Source organism: Artibeus jamaicensis, unplaced genomic scaffold (assembly GCF_021234435.1).
Source record: "Artibeus jamaicensis isolate MK-2021 breed Jamaican fruit bat unplaced genomic scaffold, CSHL_Jam_final scaffold_847, whole genome shotgun sequence".
Taxonomy (NCBI): Eukaryota; Metazoa; Chordata; class Mammalia; order Chiroptera; family Phyllostomidae; genus Artibeus; species Artibeus jamaicensis.
The window spans coordinates 22,243,971-22,261,020 of NW_026522057.1; the positions used below are offsets into that span (position 1 = coordinate 22,243,971).

The 17,050-nt window shown below is 54.2% G+C and overlaps 1 protein-coding gene across 1 annotated transcript; it reads left to right on the plus strand.

The window, feature by feature from the left end:
* The first annotated feature begins 2,033 nt into the window (after positions 1 to 2,033).
* On the plus strand, positions 2,034 to 16,798 carry SPATA21 (spermatogenesis associated 21). Its single transcript, XM_053660120.1, has 11 exons — positions 2,034 to 2,122; positions 2,495 to 2,543; positions 4,867 to 4,977; positions 5,063 to 5,511; positions 5,925 to 6,013; positions 7,853 to 7,990; positions 10,309 to 10,380; positions 10,495 to 10,612; positions 14,977 to 15,152; positions 16,000 to 16,174; positions 16,711 to 16,798. The coding sequence occupies exons 1-11, from the start codon at positions 2,034 to 2,036 to the stop codon at positions 16,742 to 16,744; spliced, it is 1,500 nt and encodes a 499-aa protein (XP_053516095.1). The 3' UTR covers positions 16,745 to 16,798.
* The last annotated feature ends 252 nt before the right edge of the window (positions 16,799 to 17,050 follow it).

Sequence of the window (17,050 nt, forward strand, 5' to 3'; positions counted from 1 at the left end):
GCCTGAGAAAGTGACTTTTGTCCTAGTAGTAGCTGTCCTGTAGGGTTCAGTGGCACAGCCTCCCCTATCCCCCAAGCTGGGTATTCGAGGTGCACCCTTCGTATGGGCTGAGTACGCCCTCCTGTTGTAGTTGAGCCTTGGTTGCTGTTGGCAGATCAATGGGAGGGATTTGCCCAGGCCAGTCACCTGCAAGGCCTGGCTGTGACCACTGACCACCAACCTCTGCCCTCTGTGGAGGATCAGCTGTTGCAGGGGCAGGGTGGTGGTGCTCCTGCGTGGTCTGTAGCTGTCCACTGGGTGCGCTGGCCCTGGGGTTTCCCAGGTGGTGCAGGCCAAGATCAGCCGCACCTGTGTTTTGCCCGGGGCACCTTGTCTGAGCAGCCGCAAAGCAATCTGAGTTGGCTGCTACTCGTGCTGGGCTCAGAGATTTCCAGGTGAAGCCGAGCTGTGACTCTAATCTGGCTGCCTCTAGGGCTCACTGAAGACAGCTGCCGCTTGTTTGGTAGGATTTAGGAGCCAAGACCAGACATTCTTTTGGAAAAGCAGTTTGGGTGGGCATGTAAATTGAGCAGGGCAGAGCCTCTGGGGATCTCCAAGGCAGGTCAAACAGTGTTAGCCAGGTTGATGGAGTCTCAGACATGGCCCCGGCTTGTCAGCTCTCTGCGGGGAGGGTTTAGCAAACGCTCACCCCGATGCCAGACACTCCAGTGTCTCCCTGTGTACCACTGGTGCCTTCCAAGCTGCTAGTCTGGCGCTGGAGCTCAGAGAGTGAGTCTGAGTAGGTGAGTCCTTGCGTGTGTTCCTTAATAGAAACTGCGTGGAGCTCCGGAAATTTCTTCCACCAGCTCAACTCCTGCTGGTTTTTGCAGCCAGGAGTTGTGGGAACTTATCTTCCTGGTACTGGAACCTTGGGCTGGGGGTCCTAGTGTGGGTCTGGAACTCCTCGCTCTTGAGATATCCCTCCCAAATTTTTATCCACGTGGGTTTGGGACCCACCCATTCCAAGTCTGCACCCCTCTTACCAGTCTGGATGAATGTGTTTTTTTTTAATCCCGTAGTTGTCAGACTTCCATTCAGCTCAATTTCTGATATTCCCGAGTGATGGTGGTTCTATATTTTAGTTGTAATTTCGATGTGGTCATGCAAAGAGGCAAGCCATGTCTGCCTACGCAGCCATCTTGACTGGAAGTCCTCTCTGCTGAATTTTCACCCCTGTCCAAAATCAGTTGACCACATCATTGTGAGTCTATTTCTGGACTCTCTATTTTGTTCCATTCATATATTTACCCATCCTTATTCCAAACCCACACCGTCTTTTTAAAATATCTATAAAAGGCATTTATTTGAGCAAAAAGGAGCTGCAGCCCAAGAGGCACAGCTTCAGGGAGCAACCTAAATTGTGTTTCCAACACCATGTTATCTTAATTATAATAGCTTTACACTAAGTCTTGAAGTCAGTTGGTGTAAAAATCTCCCTTTTAGGGTGTTCCATGAAGGATTCTCATCCTTTGAAACACCCCTTAGGGAACCCCATTTGCAGAGGATTGCCCCACTTGCTCCAGGTTCTCGTTCTACCTCTGCAGAGAGAAGCAAGGCTCATGACCTTGGGCCGCTGGGCACGCCTTCTTTGGGCCTCAACTGCCTGCTCCCTCAAAGCGGGGCATCCGACTTGTGCTGCCTTCTAGGTGTGCTGGGCAGGCTCAGTCCAATGCTGCCTGCAGTGTCAGGACAGACCAAGGCTGTGATAACTGGTCTCCAGATGAGTGTTGAGGTTCACCTGGGAGCCAGGACGGGGCTCCCCATTTCGCTGTCCTTGTCCTCAGCAGCAGCTGGAGTGTCAGCCCACCCCAGGTCACCAGGCAGCAAATGGGTCAGATGGACTGCAGCCCACAGAGCCGCCTTGCACCTCGGACAGCTGTGGACAGCAACTGGAAGACAAGCCCCCCAAGAAGGCAGGCACCCCGCACATTAGGCCACAGGGGCTCCTGCCAGAGCCTGGCCCACCAGGAGACGAAGACAGTTCCCAGGAAGCGATGCCCCTCATGGCCTCGACAACTCCAGAGGAAGAGACTGACGACTCCCTCCCACCATCCATGCCGGGACCTAACATGCCCAGAGACTGGTAAGCCTCCCTCTAGTGCCACCCCTCCCCCACTCCCTGACCCCAGCCAGAGTGCTCTTCTGCTAGGTCACAGATGAGGTGAACTCTTGTCCTGACTGCTTCTGACCTGATGTAGGACCTTGGGCAAGTCAGGTCTCTCTGGGTCTGAATAGCCCCATCCATATGAGAGCTCTAATACCAGAATTCTTTGTTCTGTGGGCCATGTCCCCATGTGGGGACGTGAAGGAGTGAGAAACCCCTCTGAGAGTCAAAGGCCAGGATGCCGAGGCTGAGGTGGTGGGCCTGCGTGTCCAGGGAACTGAAAGGAGGTGGGTTCGAGGGGCAAGCCCTGAGCTGAGCCCCTCCCCCATGGCGGGTTTCTCCCTTGTTTAGGGTCAAGGCCATGGAGACCAAGCCAACACCGGAGACCGCTCCTCTACCAGTAAGTAGAGCCTGAGTGGGGATGGGGACAAGTGAGGGGATCAGATGAAGGCGGGGGGTAGAGGTGGAAATGGGACAGTATTTGGAGTCAAACTGGGGAAGGGGTGTGTTCCTGTGTTTTTGTGTGAGTGTACACATGTCTGTGCATGCATGTACATGTGTGTTAGCATATATGCATGTGTGTGTGCCTTTTGGGTGTGGTCAACGATACTCTTACACTCTTGAGCCCTTGGGTTCATCCCAGGTCGCATCATGGCTTTTTCCACATCAGCATAGATTTCTTTCCACGCATTTGCTCTGGATCACAGGGTACAATCCACAGCTCCCCTGAGCATCTGGGAGGCTCCCAAACCCCTTCCAGCCCACGCCCCACCAACCTCCACCAGCTCTGCCACTTCCTAGTACTTGGACTTGACTGGGCAGCCTGTGACCGCAAAGTCATCCTCTGCCCCTGCTTCTTTCTCCTGTATCCACTGGCCACCACCAACCCTGGCTAAACCCAGCCACCCACTTACCCTCCACCTACATATGAGCAGTTCAATGTGCTTGGAGAAAAATCCTGTCTCATTGTGGATTTCACTCTCAAGCAGTAGCCACTCATGGCACAAGCTCCTGGCCATCGTGTGCTGTTTCCTGGCCGTGCCACTCTCCCCCTCGGTTCCAGGATGTCATTTCACAACACTACTCTCCATGCCATGCATCTGGGCTGATGATCTGGCCTCGTGTGTCATTGAAAAGCGAGAAGCGTCAGATGAGAACCACCGCATCTCCCCACCCCCAACTCCACCACCCCTGCCTTCACCTGGTTACGACAGAGGCCATGAAGACGGGTCCCTGCCCTCATCAACTGCCAGTCCCTCAATTACTCATTAGATCCCAGCCTCTGACCCCTCTCTCCCTTATGATCAGTCTCTGCATCTCAACAGTATCAGTCTCATCAGCATTCAAACATAGGTTAGTAGCTATAATATTAGACACCAAATACAAACACCTCCCTTGGCCCACACCTCCCTCCAGTCACTGACTGGAAACATATAGCAGCGGGGTGGGTAATGAACTTGGGTGGGGGCCAAGGGTGGACCCGGTGGCAGCACACTGGACAGGAGATGGTGGTAGGACTTGACCAGGGGGCAGCAGCAGGGATGGGGGATGTGGCGGCAGGACTGACCGGTGGGCTGCGTGGAGGGAAAGGAGGAGGAAGAGGAGTCAAAAAGGCCTCCAGGTCTGGGCCCTGAGCAGCAGGTGGTGTCCTCGACCAGGGCTGTGGTGCTGGGGAAGGAGCAACGGGAGGAACCTGAAGTTCTGCTTTGGTCCTGCTCTAGACTCCAGGGAGAAATGTCAAGGAGAACACCTGGAGTTAGGCAGGACAGAGGAGTCAGGACTGGAGGTGTGAGTGTCAGAACAATGGAGATAACCTCTAGGAGAGAGTGAACTTAGCCCCGGAGGGCAAATCCCCGGCTCGCTACCCACAGCACTTAGAGATGGAAGAACGAGGAAGAGCAGGGGAGGGCTGGGGGAGTGGCCAGTGAGAGTGCAAGTCTGGAGAGGAAAGCATCTGCGGAAGGACAGATGGTCAGGTCATCTGTGGCCATCGTTGCTGAGGGCTGGGCTCGGAGGAGGGTGGAGGCCTGACAGTGGCCTTGCCAGAGCAGCTCTGGGGAGTGGTGGGCGGAAGCTGATTGGAGATGGAGGGAGCCTGGTCCTTCAGGAAATTTCGGTCTAAAGAAAAAGAACAGAGAACTGGAATAGTGGCTGGAGGGGGTTGTAGCATCAGGAGAGTATTTTATCTTTATTTTATATATTTTTTAGAGAGGGGAAGGGAGGGAGAAAAAGAGTTAAACATCAGTGTGTTGGTTGCCTCTCATGTGGACCTGACCAGCAACCCAGGCATGTGCCCTGACTGGGAATCGAACTGGTGACCCTTTGGTTTGCAGCCCATGCTCCATCCACCGAGCTACACCAGCCAGGGCAGAGTATTTGATCTTTTGGAGGAGGAAGATCATATGGATGCTTGCATGCTTGTGGGAGCAATCGGGTGGGGAAGCAGAGCCGATGTTGTCGGGAGAAAGGGGGTGTGTGTGACAGAGCCGCATCTCCAAGAGAAAAGGCTGGAGCCCGAGGGCACGGCCCAGTTGGGGATGGGCTGATGCCCACGGCCATCCCCGTGATGGGAGGGACAGATGCAGTGGGTGGGCCGATTGCTGAACCAATGAGTGGGAGTTTACTGAGTGCCTACCGTATGGGGAGTGCTGGGTGGACAAGGATGAAAGAATTGGACGGGGTCCCTGCCCTCACAAAGCTTACCTCTGGCCAGACCACTGCAGGCTGTGCTGATTGTAGTGAAGGGAATGGATGAGTGGTGGGACCACGGCTCAGAGAGCCGGGAGGCGGCAGAGCCCCAGGTCAAGAGCAAGGGAGCCCCTGGTGGGGTGCCTGTGAGATTTGGGGGCACAAAGAAACTAAGGGACGGTTGGGCAGGCTGGAGGCTTCCCCAGTCCTCTTCCCCTGTTCTGTCCCCAGGAGGTGAGGGACATTGGAGAGAGGAAGGAGCAGGACTGTGCCCAGAAGCAGCCTCAGGAGCCCGCGGCAAGCACAGGTGTCCAGAACCATGGGAGCAGCTGGCAGAGTTTCATGAAGTGCTTGCTGGAGGTGGAAGAGGAGGAGGCCACGCATCGAAGGGCCACCAAGGCTCGAGCCCTGCCAAACCGGAAGCCTCCCAGGACCCTGATCCCTGTGTCCACCTCGGCCTCCAGCCTGCCTCTGACACTGCCTCAGACCCCGGCCTCAGCCTCCACTGCGCCCCCTTCCTGGGCACGGCAGCCAGTCCCAGGGCCAGCCCCTGCCCCTGCCCCTGCCCCTGTGGGAGCCCCCGTCCCAGCCTCGGTACCTGGCACAGTCCTGCCAGCACCCGTCCCCGAGGTGGGCTGGAGAAAGGCAGCACTCCTGCACCAGAGCGGCGCCAAGGCACGGTAGGAGCCACCCCAAGAAGGATGCCCAGGACCCGAGCCTCTGTCCCCTTGTTCCTGGCCTCTCTCCCCCAGACTCTTATCCCTGTCAGTGCCCGTTTCCTCTTGTGTGTCCCACTCTCCATTTCTCCTCACTTCTGTGTCCTCTCCGCCAGCTCTGTGTCCCTGTATCTAAGTCTCCAGACCTCTTTTCTCTTTCTATCGCCCCTCAAGTCTCACTTCCTGTCTCCCTCACCTCTGCCTCACTCCTCCCCTGGGCCACTCAGCCTCCCCCAGGGCCCTGCCCATGACCTCCTCTGCCCTGGCTTCCTCCTCTGCCCTGGCTTCCCCCTCGGCCTCCCCTCGCTTTGGGGGGCAGCCTTAGGAATGAGCTGGCAGCTGGATGCGGCCCCCCAGCCCGGCTCTGTCCTCTGCAGGCAGGAGCTGGAGGAAGGCTGCCCCCCGCAGCTGTCTCAGAACTGGGAGGAGCTGGTCGAGGAGCACCTCACCCTGAAGCAGGAGGAAGGTGAGGGCAGGCCTGGCCAGGGGAGGCTCTCACGGGGGCAGGTGGAACCCTCAGTCCTTTGGGGTTCTTAGACCTGGGGTGAGGGTGAGGGTAGGTTCAGATCATACTGTTGCCCTGTTTCCCCCCCCCCCAATCCTGTGAGTGGACCCAGTGGGTTATCTGGCTAGAGGACAGTGCAGGGTAGGAGGGTGGGTGTCCAGGCCTCATGATGGGTCCTCTGGTTTGGGGTCCAGTATGCTTCCCAGCTCCACGGCCACCTCACTGAGCAATCAAAGCAAGCCTGCCAAGGTTCTGGATGTGTTTCAGCCTCTTCCCAACTGAGCCCACCCTATTGGTCCTCTTTAGAAGCAGCCTGGGTGAGAGGCAGAGCCTGTGTCCCACCCCATCCTACCCACATCTGAAAATGTATAAGTCCTGAACACTCACCCTGGGCGACGTGCTGTGCTCTTCACTCTCCATCCTTCACTGGGCCCTGGGACCCCATCTACCTGGTTGCTGCCTAATCTGCCCTCTGTGCACACTGCCAGCCTGGCCTCGCCTTGTCCTGGCCCCGAAAGAGCAGGTGTGCATCTGCCTCGGCCCTTCACTCCTCCCCAGAATCTGGGACCCTCTTCTGCCTGCTCTGAGTGCACGCTCTGGCTCCTCATGACCCCATCCTTGATGGGGTCAGGCTTGCAGAGTCTGTTACATGCCAGGCACTAAAGTTAATACAGCCAATCCTGGAGGGTGCACTACTATGTCCATCCTCCGGATGAGAAAGTCGAGGCTCAGAGCAGGGCAGGGCTCCGCCCCTGGCAACTGGATTAGTTTACTAGGGCCACCCTTACAAAGTACCGCAAACTGGGTGGCTTAAAATTTATTTCCTCTCAGTTCTGGAGGCTAGAAGCCTACGGTCAAGGTGATGGCAGGTTTGGTTCCTCCTGGGGCCTCTCTCCTTGGCTTGCAGATGGCCTCCTTCCCCCGTGCCCCCCATGGTCTGCTCTGTGTGTGAGCACATTCCGGGTGTCTCAATGCCCCCAATGTCCTCTTCCTACAAGGACATCAGTGGGATCAGATTAAGGGCCACCCCTGTGGCCTCACTTTAACTTAATCTCCTCTAAAGACCTCCTCTTCAAACAGTCACATTCTAAGGTACCGGGGGTTAAGGCTTCAACATAGGAATTTCGGGGGGACACAGTTCGGCCCATGACCACAATCCCACGCCAGTCTCCTCACCAGGTCTGTGGATGCTAACCCGCATTTCACTGTGGTCAGGAGCTAAGCACGCCATGACCAGGGCACGGCTTTCATATTGGCTGGCACTACTGCGGGGCTTTCTCAGCCCCCTCCGGGTCCTCTGCTCTGGTCCAGGCAATGGGAGCTGCCCTAGAAGCCCTGTTCATGCAGACGAGGGACCACAGAGCCCCAAAGTCAAGGGCGCAGACTGAGAGTTGGGAAGACCTGTCTCGTGGGTGACCTAACCTCTGAGCCTCAGTTTCTCCAGTTTTACAGAAAAAACAAGCACCCTGCTCTTCTAAGGCTGTTCGTGAGAGTTGAGTGAGGTCACTGCAAAGAGCTTAGCGCAGGGCCCGGCACAGAGAGGGTGCTCCTGGTGCAGCGTGAAGGTTGCAGAGCAGCTTAGCTTTTGCTACCCTGCCTGAGCCCTCGGTCTGACTTTGTGCAACAGTGGAGTGAGGGGAGGGGAGACCACACACCTACACTTTCACTTGTTTGGTGCCTTCGACCCTCCACCCACCCAGCTAGTAGAGGACCCTGGGCAAGAGGGGGGCTGGAGGGCATGAGGCGAACGGTGGAAACGAGGAACGTCCACGTGCCCCGTAACCCCACCGCCCGCCCCAGCCTTCCACAGTTACTTTGAGATCTTCAGTGGCCACGGCGAGGTGGACGCGCGCAGCCTGGAGAGCGTCCTGTTGCTCGTGGGCATGTCCCTGACGCCGGCCCAGATGGAGGAGGCCCTGATGAGTGCCGATGTGGACGGTGAGTGGGCGGCTCCACGGCAGCGAGGTCGCGCCAGGCTCTGAGTGCAGAGGGGCCTGCCCTTGGTTTGACGCTCTGCTGTCGCAGTCTAGAAATTCACTTTAAGAGATTTTCTTTCTTTGTTTTTAGAGAGAGGGGAAGGCAGGGGAAAAAGAGAGAAACAGGTGCCTCTCACCCCCCCCAACCTGGGACTTCACCCACAACCCAGATACATGCCCTGACCAGTGACCTTTTGGTTTACAGGACAATGCCCAACCCACTAAGCTATACCAGTCAGGGCTAGAAACTTTTGATAATGCTTTCTGCATTTTCATTTTGCACTGGACCCTACAAATTACGTAGCTTTGTCCTGGCCCTAAAAGCTAATACCTTCTGAGCACCCATTCCGTGCCAGGGTCTAGGGACTCAGAGATGGCCAAGACCTATCTGCTTGGCCCCAAGATGGACGTAGTCGCTGAGACCCCTCCCTTCCAGCCCTCCAGGTCTGCTTCATTGGACATTGCCCTGACACTCGGTCACTCATTTTATCTTTTTAATTATATATTTTTAAGATTTTTAATTTATCTTTAGAGGGGAAGGGAAGGAGAGAGGGAGAGAAATATCAATCTATGGTTACCTCTCATGTGTCCCCTGCTGGGAACTGGCCTGCAAACCCAGGCATGTGCCCTGACTGGGAATCGAACCACCATTGTTTGGTTCTCAGGCCCACGCTCAATCCACTGAGCTATACCAGCCAGGGCTACAAGTCACTGAAGTTCACCAAGCCTCAGTTTCCCCACCTGTACAACGGAACTGATGGCAGTATCCATTTTACTGTGCTGCTGAAAAGAGTTAATGAGATAATCCAGGCAAAGCATTTTTGAGCCAAACACCTGGTGCACAGAACGCACCCAGAAGACACCAGCTGCTAGTATCATTCATCCACTAGATATTAAATGCCCCCTGTGTGCACAGCCCAGAGCTGGGCACTGAGAATAAAGAGATGCGCGAGACCCACACGGCCTGCCCTCAAGGTGCTCACACGGACACGGGGACAGAAGAGTCTCCCAAGGAAGCAGCTTTTCCAGTGGCATGGAGCCAGGGATCAGGAAGGAAGGCTTCCTAGGACAGGGGATGCCTGAGTCACATTGTGAAAAATTAAGCAGCCGTTAGGCAAGGAGAGAAGAAAGAGAAAGGGGGATTCCTGGTGGAAGGAATAACTTAGACACGGGGAAGAGGGTGCAGGACGTGGGGAGCAGCAGGGCCGTGGAGGGCCCGGGACCTTGACCGCTGCTCCCCGCTCCCTGCACAAGTGCGAGTCTTCACACACAAGCCAGGAGTCCACGCCAGCTCTGCCCCACACGACCCTAGCCATAAGCTCCTTTTCTCTGCGCTTCAGGCCTGATCTGTGCCATGGGGATAAGAGTATTGACCCCCACCCCCCAGAGGGTGGTTTGAAGGATTGGAGATTATTCATTCATTCGTCAGGTAGTTCAGAGAACAGTGGCTAAGACCTGCCTGTCTTAGGCCCAGAGGACACAGCGCAGAACAAAACAAGCCCAGTTCACACCTTCCCAGAACCTCCATGGAATTCCAGATCTGAGCGTGCGGGTGAAGTTCGGGGGTCGTGTGAGAGTGTTTGATGGGGCATCGACCTGGGCTGCTCTGACCTCTCTGAGAGGAAGGGATGGTCCAATGGAGGGTGACGGAGCGAATTCTAGGAAGAGGAACCAGCATGTGCACAGGCCCTGAACAGGGAAGAACGTGGTTCCTGGGAGAAGAGCAGGTTAGTGCTGGAGGAACTTGGCAACAGGTGAGGCTGGAGACAGGTGACAGGCAGGTCTAGCAGGGCCTTGAAGGCCAAAGCCAAAGCGGAAGCCTTGTCTGTACATATGAATTCTCATGCAGTCACTAGCACATGGTCCTAATAACAACAGTTACTATTTAGTGAGCACATATTATATGCATGGCCCTGTTCTGAGTACCGTGCCTCATTTTATCTCTCATGAGATAGCTATGATGGTTGTCCTCACCCTACAGATGGGAAAGCTAAAGCTTAGTGGCATTCAGAGACGTACCAAGGTCACACGAATAGTAAGTGGTGGACCTGGGATATGAACCCAGACCGCTGCCTTGAAGGACTCACGTTCTGGGAGCTTCAAACCCAGGACATTTTTATTTTTGCCTTCCACTTTCCTGCGCCGTGCTTTCTGCATTGAATATGGGCTACTTTTATCATCAAACCCAATGAGTAAATATTAACGATCATGCCTGGGCTGCAATGCCTAAACCCGCTCAGGAAGGCCCCTGGCCATCCCGTGTTCTTCTGGCCTCCACAGGAGATGGTCACGTGGGCTTCAAAGACTTCTTGGCCGTAATGACGGACACGAAGCGCTTCTTCTGCTCCGTGGGTGAGCAGGGATGAACCCAGGGCAGTCCGAGCTGGGGGAGGGAACGGGTGGATGAGGGTAGGGAGCACCCGGGGCTAGCAAATGGTAATGGCGGCCACCATCCCATGTCCCCAGAACAGAACGCCTCGACGGACGTGGCTCCCCCGAATCCCCACACTCTGCTCTTTGAGATCCTGTCCATGCTGGTGGAGATGCTGGCCTTACCCGAGGCAGCCTTAGAGGAGATCACCAAGTAAGTGGGGCTGGCTGTTGGAGGGGGAGGGTTGGGGACACAGAAATGGCACTTTTGATAGTTAAAGGACTCTGCCTCAAGTGAAAGAAACCCAAACAAGACAGACTTAAGTGCCCTGGCTGGGTGGCTCAGTTGGTTGGAGTGTTGTCCCTACACCTAAAGTTTGCAAGTTCGATCCCAGTCCAGGCACATGCCTAGGTTGTGGGTTTGATCTCTGGTTGGGGCACATCTTTCTATTTCTCTCACGTTGATATTTCCCTTTCTCTCCTCCCACACCTAAAATCTATAAGCATATCCTCAAGTGCGGATTTAAAAAAAAAAAAGAATATTTCTTTCTCCTGGCACAGGGAAGGCACCTCTCTTGTGGGAATGCTTTGTCTGGCTTTCAGAAAAAGGAAGGTCAGGGTGTCCTTTTCACCTCTGCTGTTTTTCAAGTGCCTTTAACTTAAAATAATCAATACACCAAAGTAGCTTATTTTGGGGTGGTCTGTCCTGAACTCCTTTGTCCCCCCACCCCCCTGCCCTAAAACTTCCCTAGAAGTTGCACAATATTAGAAGCTTAGCTGGTGGCTGTGGAGAGAAATCTGAGCTAAGAGCTCTGTAAGAAGGGGAGGAAAACATAGATTGGAACGAGCAGCACAGAGCCCATCCGAGCACACTGTCCTGTATTTCATTGGACCAGCCTCTTGTTAGTCTGAGAGCAGGTGGGTTCAGACTTGAGGCTCACCTGCGGAGGGGCTGGAGCAGGCGGGAGGAGGGCACCGCCACGGGAGTGAGGCCTGCGTGTGGTGTGAGCAATCAAGCACTTAACGAGGGCCGTCTCTTTGAGACAAAAGAGAAACAGAGGTTCGAGATTAGTACAGATGGTAAACTCAGTTTCTGAGTGCAGAGGGCAGTGGGTCAGGAAGATGTTCACACCTTGGGCCGACAGCATCTTCGGACAGTGGGGTGAGGACAGGCAGTGGCCATCTGATCAGGTTCGTGGCTTGCAGTTTGAATGTCTTTGGTGATGGCACTGGGTGACGGGATATTCCAGTGAACTTGAGGAATGGCCAGTGCCGTCACAGGCACAAAGGTGGTGTACCCGTGATCTGTCGTGATTTCGAGGGGGAAATTTGTATTAACTCATTCAGCTTTAGCGTGCAGGGCAGGCCAGATGTTAGTGATGCCGAGTCTGGAGGGTGGGAGAAAAACTGGAAATGCTAATAATTACCAACAAAATGCACAAAATGGCAGAAGTCAGTTTATAAAGGGGACAAAAAACTCAGGGAACTTGGCACCGTTCAACAACCCACAAAGGTGCCTTAAGAGTTTGTATTGAAACATGGACTCTTTTTCTCTACCATCACCCCCATTTTTATCAAAGCTGATCAGAGACAAATTTGTTTGTAAAAATAAGTCTGGTCTCATTAAACTTGGCTTGACTGTATAAGTGTAGCAAAAAGTGATTGCTCATATAGGCTCTTTCAGAAGCATCCTCCCGTGCACCAAAAGTTGCAGCTTTGAGTCAGGGACATTCCTAGGTTGCAGGTTCAGTCCCTGGTCGGGGTGCACAGGGGACCTACAACCAATTAATGTTTCTCTCTCACATCAATGTTTCTCTCTTTCTCTGTCTCCCTTCCCCTCTCTCTAAAACCAATAAACATATCCTCAGGTGAGGATTTAAAAAAAAAAAAAAAGGCAGTAATTCAACAACAGGCACAATACTGCCAGCCCTCGAAATTTCTGTCTTTTAAGCTACAGCGATCCCATCTGAACTGGTTGTCCTACGTGGCAGTCACACCGCCACTGTGGGATCCTCTTTATCTTTCCTTACCTCTGTCTCTCTCCCGCGTTAGACCTTGAGTTCTGCACGTGTATCTTCCTCTTTTTTTTTTTGGTTTATGCCCTCATTTTGGAAGAACGTGTGTTCTTTAGTAGCTTCTTGATAAAGGAGGTGTGGGAGGTGGAATTTTTAAGTCTGCTAAAGTGTTTATTCTACCCCAAACTTATTAAATATATTAGCTGGGCATAGAACTCTAGGTGTCTTAGTTAAGGACTTGACCCAATGTGCAAACAACATAGTTTATTCCTCTCTTATATCGACAGCCTGGAGGAAGCAGGCAGGAAGACGAGGTCCCCCCAAGCACCCAGTTCCTTTCCAGCTCAGTGTTGCACCATTCCCTAGGTCAATCCTAAGCTAAGTTACCAGCCACACACCTGAGGTCAAGTCCGCAGAGCAGGGCAAAGGAAGACGTGAAAAGCAGCAACTCCCTTTAAAACTGCAGGCGTGAGAGTTGTGCTCACAGGCTCATGTCCTCCTAACCCCTGTGCGGTGGAGTTTTCTTTTTTAAAATTGTATTGACTTATTTTTAGATAGAAGGAGAAAGGGAGAGAAACATCAGTGTGTGGTTGCCTGTCGCATGTCCCCTGCTGGGGACCTGGTCCACAACCCAGGCATGTGCCCTGACTGGGAATTGAGCCGGCGGCCCTTTGGTTCTGAGTCCGGCACTCAAACCACTGAGCTCCACTAGCCAGGGCTATTTTCTCATCCGTCTTTTTAGGCAGTGCATTGCCTTTTCAGGTTCCAGTTTTACATGAGGGTCTAGATCCAATCTCCACGTGAGGGCCGCAGTATTCATTTTCTATTTTCTTTGTGTGAAGCCCATTAAACCCCAAAGTTCCAGGTCCTGGGGATAGGCAGAGGCCCTAGCAGAACCATTAGCTAAAGCCCTAACAGTTTCCCAACACCACCATCTACAAAGCCCCAGGCTGGCTGGCCCCGCCATCTGGCTGCCCACGTGTCCCCACTCCCTCCCGTGCCTCCTTGCGCTTCCTAGAGGGCACTAAGCTCTTTGTAACCTCCTGGCCTTTCCACCTGCCACCCCCTCTAGAGCTCCATTTGGCTTGCTCCCTCCTCTCATTCTGCTCAAATGCCACCACCTCCAAGATTCAGAATAGCCCCTCATCACTGCCCCCTACCCAGCTTTGACTTCCCCTTACAGCATCCCTCACCCCTGCCGTGGTGTTGTGTTTTACTGACTTCATGGTCCGGCTCTCCAACTAGATATGCACCTTGGTAGTTGATTTAGAAAGTAATTCCAGGGAACGGGAGTGGGGAAGGGACAAGAACAGCAAAGGAGGAGAAGCCGATACAAGGAGGTGCTTGTGGGTCAGCCACTCCCAGGACCCTCAGATTGTGAATGGGGCTCAGAACTGTTAGGGGAAGAGAGAGAAGCCTGTATCCTTCAGCCACTGGGCTCCTTTGCCCAAAGGTGGCCCCCTACAAGGTTTTTAATTCCCCTGCACTGCTGGGTGGCACGTGGGTCAGAGAAGCTCAGGGACAGGAAGCAAGCGGCTCTGGCCTGAGACAAGACCGTGTCAGGTGGTGACTGAGCAAAGCTGGTGGGAGTCCTTGCGGCAGTGGCTAGAGTGAGAGGTGGGGCTGAGGGACCGTGATAAGAGACCCTAAATGAGTATCACCCGGCATTGCTCTTCCCCAAGTACTTAGACGGGTGGCTGGCACACAGTAAACGCTCCACGGTATTTGTTGAACGGTGCGCAGTCTAATGGAGAAAAGGCAGGTAGTGGTGTTTTAAAATAAAATGAGTTGTGGGTTATAATGGGGTAAGTACAGGTTACTGGGGCCCCACAGTGGGAGTTGAGCTGGTCTGCGGGAGGAGACAGAACTTTCTGGAGGAGACAGCCCTTAGGCTGAAATGAGGTAGACCAGCAGGAGTTAACTGCACAACTGACTTCTATAGCACTTGTACATTTAAGTACAATAAAAATATCAGTGACAGAAATCAAAGGTAACATTCTCCAAGCTCTTTCCTTGGGCCACACAATTTGCTGAGTGCTTGATAGACCTTGTTTTTGTTTTTTAGGTTTTATTTTTAGAGAAAGGAGAGGGAGAGAAACATTGTTCTGTTGCCTTTTGCCAGCCCCCAACAGGGGATCTGGCCGGCAACCCAGGCATGTGCCGAGTGGGAACTGAACCGGAGAGCTTTTGGTTTGCAGGATGATTTTGGTTTGCAGGATGACAACCGGCCTTGTTATTTAACCCTATAACACATGGACTGTTTGATCCATTTCATCCAGGGGACACCTGAAGCTCCAATAAGTCAAGTGACATGCGGTGACAGGAACAAGAGAACCGTTTCCCCCATTTACAGAGGGAGGACGGTGACGGAGGCTCAAAGCAGAGCCATGACTTGCCCCTGTCACCAAAGGTTAAAGGCAGCGTTGGGACTAAAACCCAGGTCTCCCAACCCCTGAGTCTGTTCCTGCTCCAGCGCTGGTCAGACAGCACTGAGGGAAGAGGGAGGGAAGAGGAGGGGGAACTAAACACGGCCAGGCTGAGCTGGGTCGCGCTGCCTCCCCAGCTATTACCAGAAGAAGCTGAAGGAAGGCACGGGGAAGACCCAGGAGATGGACTCGGCCATAGGCCGGCTGCGGTCCCGGAAGAAGCTTCCCTACAACCCGCAGCAGGCAAACAGCTTGGAAGTCCCAGAGAGAAGGGTCCTCAGGATCCTGAGTCGCCTGAAGCAGCAGAACTATGGTGAGGTCCCTGGACAAGGTGGGGACTCTGCTGTCCTGTATCCTGGCCCCTCCCCCTGGGCCCCCACACAGCCAGAACCAAGAGCTGAGAGGCATGGTTTCCCTTTTCGGGCTGACTGTATGCCTCAGTCAATGGGCTGATAATCGCTACCCCACCTTCAGGCCCCTGACAAAGGCCTTCAGCAGCCTCTTCCCGGTGTTCTAGTCCTGACCACAGGTTAGTCCTAGGTATCAGGACTGAGCAGGGAGCGTGATCAGGGCTCCCAGATCATCATTTATTGAGCACCCACTGGAGTGAGTCACTGTGCTAGGTCCTTTGCAGATACACTAGAATGGAGTCCCCACGATTCCATTATTTACCATTTTACAGATAATTGAGTAAATCGAAGCAACTTGTCCAAGCTCCCACGTTAAAAAAGGAGTTTATACCCAGGTCTGACTCCAAAACCTGAGCTCTTTCCACTGGGTGAGGCAACCTCCCCGTAATAGTAGTTACTATTTATTAGACTCCCGCTGTGGGCCAAGTGATGGGCTAGGAGCCTTCCGGAGTCTAGAGTGTGCCTACCAGCTTTGCCAGGACCCATCACAAAAGACATCTTTTTAAGCAGTTATTAGCCCGTACCCTGTGCTCAGCTGAGCGCTTTGCATACACTCTCCCTTTAACCCTCATCATCCACTGGGAGGTGGGTATCACTCTCTCCAGCTTATAGAGAGGCTGGGAGAGCCCATTTGCCCAAACCCACTCAGCTCGCTGTGTGGCAAAGCTGGGAGTGCACCGGGACCTGCGTGCCTCCCAAGGCTGGGTATATTTTCAGGCATTTCCCTCTCCTGCTTTCTCCTGTCAACAGCGGCCAACCTGCAGAGCCCCTATGCCCAAGTGCCCTGTGTCCCACTCTGCCCAAGGCTGGACAAGATGGTCGGCCGGAAGCAGGGCGGCCACTACATGCTGGACCAGTGCAACCCCATCAGCCTAGGCTCCGACATCCACAGCCTCCTAATCCAGTCGGGATCTCGAGGAGGCAGGTAGGTTCCCAGAGACCCACGGCCCCAGCCCGGGCCCACCCACCTCTTTCGTTTCTAGGCCCTTGGCCTAACCTGAGAATCCACCCTTCCAAGAAATGATGCCCAGGAGACTGCTGCTACAGAAAGAAAAAAGAAGGGGGAAAATGAACCTTTGTTGAGGGCTGGTGCACCAAGCAGACGGTTCAGAAGTCAGGATACTTATGTATGCCTTCCTGTGCCCAGGACTCAGTGACACGTGCCGTCTTTCTCTCAGGCTGGCACCACCTGCCTTTCTCATTAAGGGGTTTAACGCTCAAGCCCTGTGCCCAAGTCTGGGTCCATGTTAGGAGTAGCAGGAAACAGACGCAGCATCTGGGCAGAGGGAAGCCTCCCCTGCAGCATCCCCTTCCGGCTATTCGGGGATAAAGGAACACGGGACTTGGAACCAGGGCCCTGAGCCCAACCAGCTCCATCACTTCCCAGGGGAGGCCTCCTCTCCCCTTGGGCACACGGGGTGGCTCACTTCCTCCCATTGTCTCCCCCACCTCACTCCCTAGGGACCACAGCTCTGGGCCAGCCCGAACCCACTGACCCTGCAGAGTCCTGACTCTGGACAGCTGCTCAAGGCCTGCAGATATGTCATCAGGCAGGGACACTGCTGGATTTTGCTTTTGTGGCCTGGTAAGCCAATAAACACCAAGAATCTCAGCCTTTGTGGGAGGTCCAGGGGCCCCTGCCCTCTGGGCACTTACCTGCTTCCTTGTCATCCTGGTGCCAGGGAAGCCCCCCCACCCCAGGTTCTCACTCCTCCCTAGGCTCTCAGGGCACAAGGCCCCAGCTTCCCTCAGGCTTGAGAACCCCTGAAGCAAGGCACCTCAAAACCCTGGCTAGGGTCAG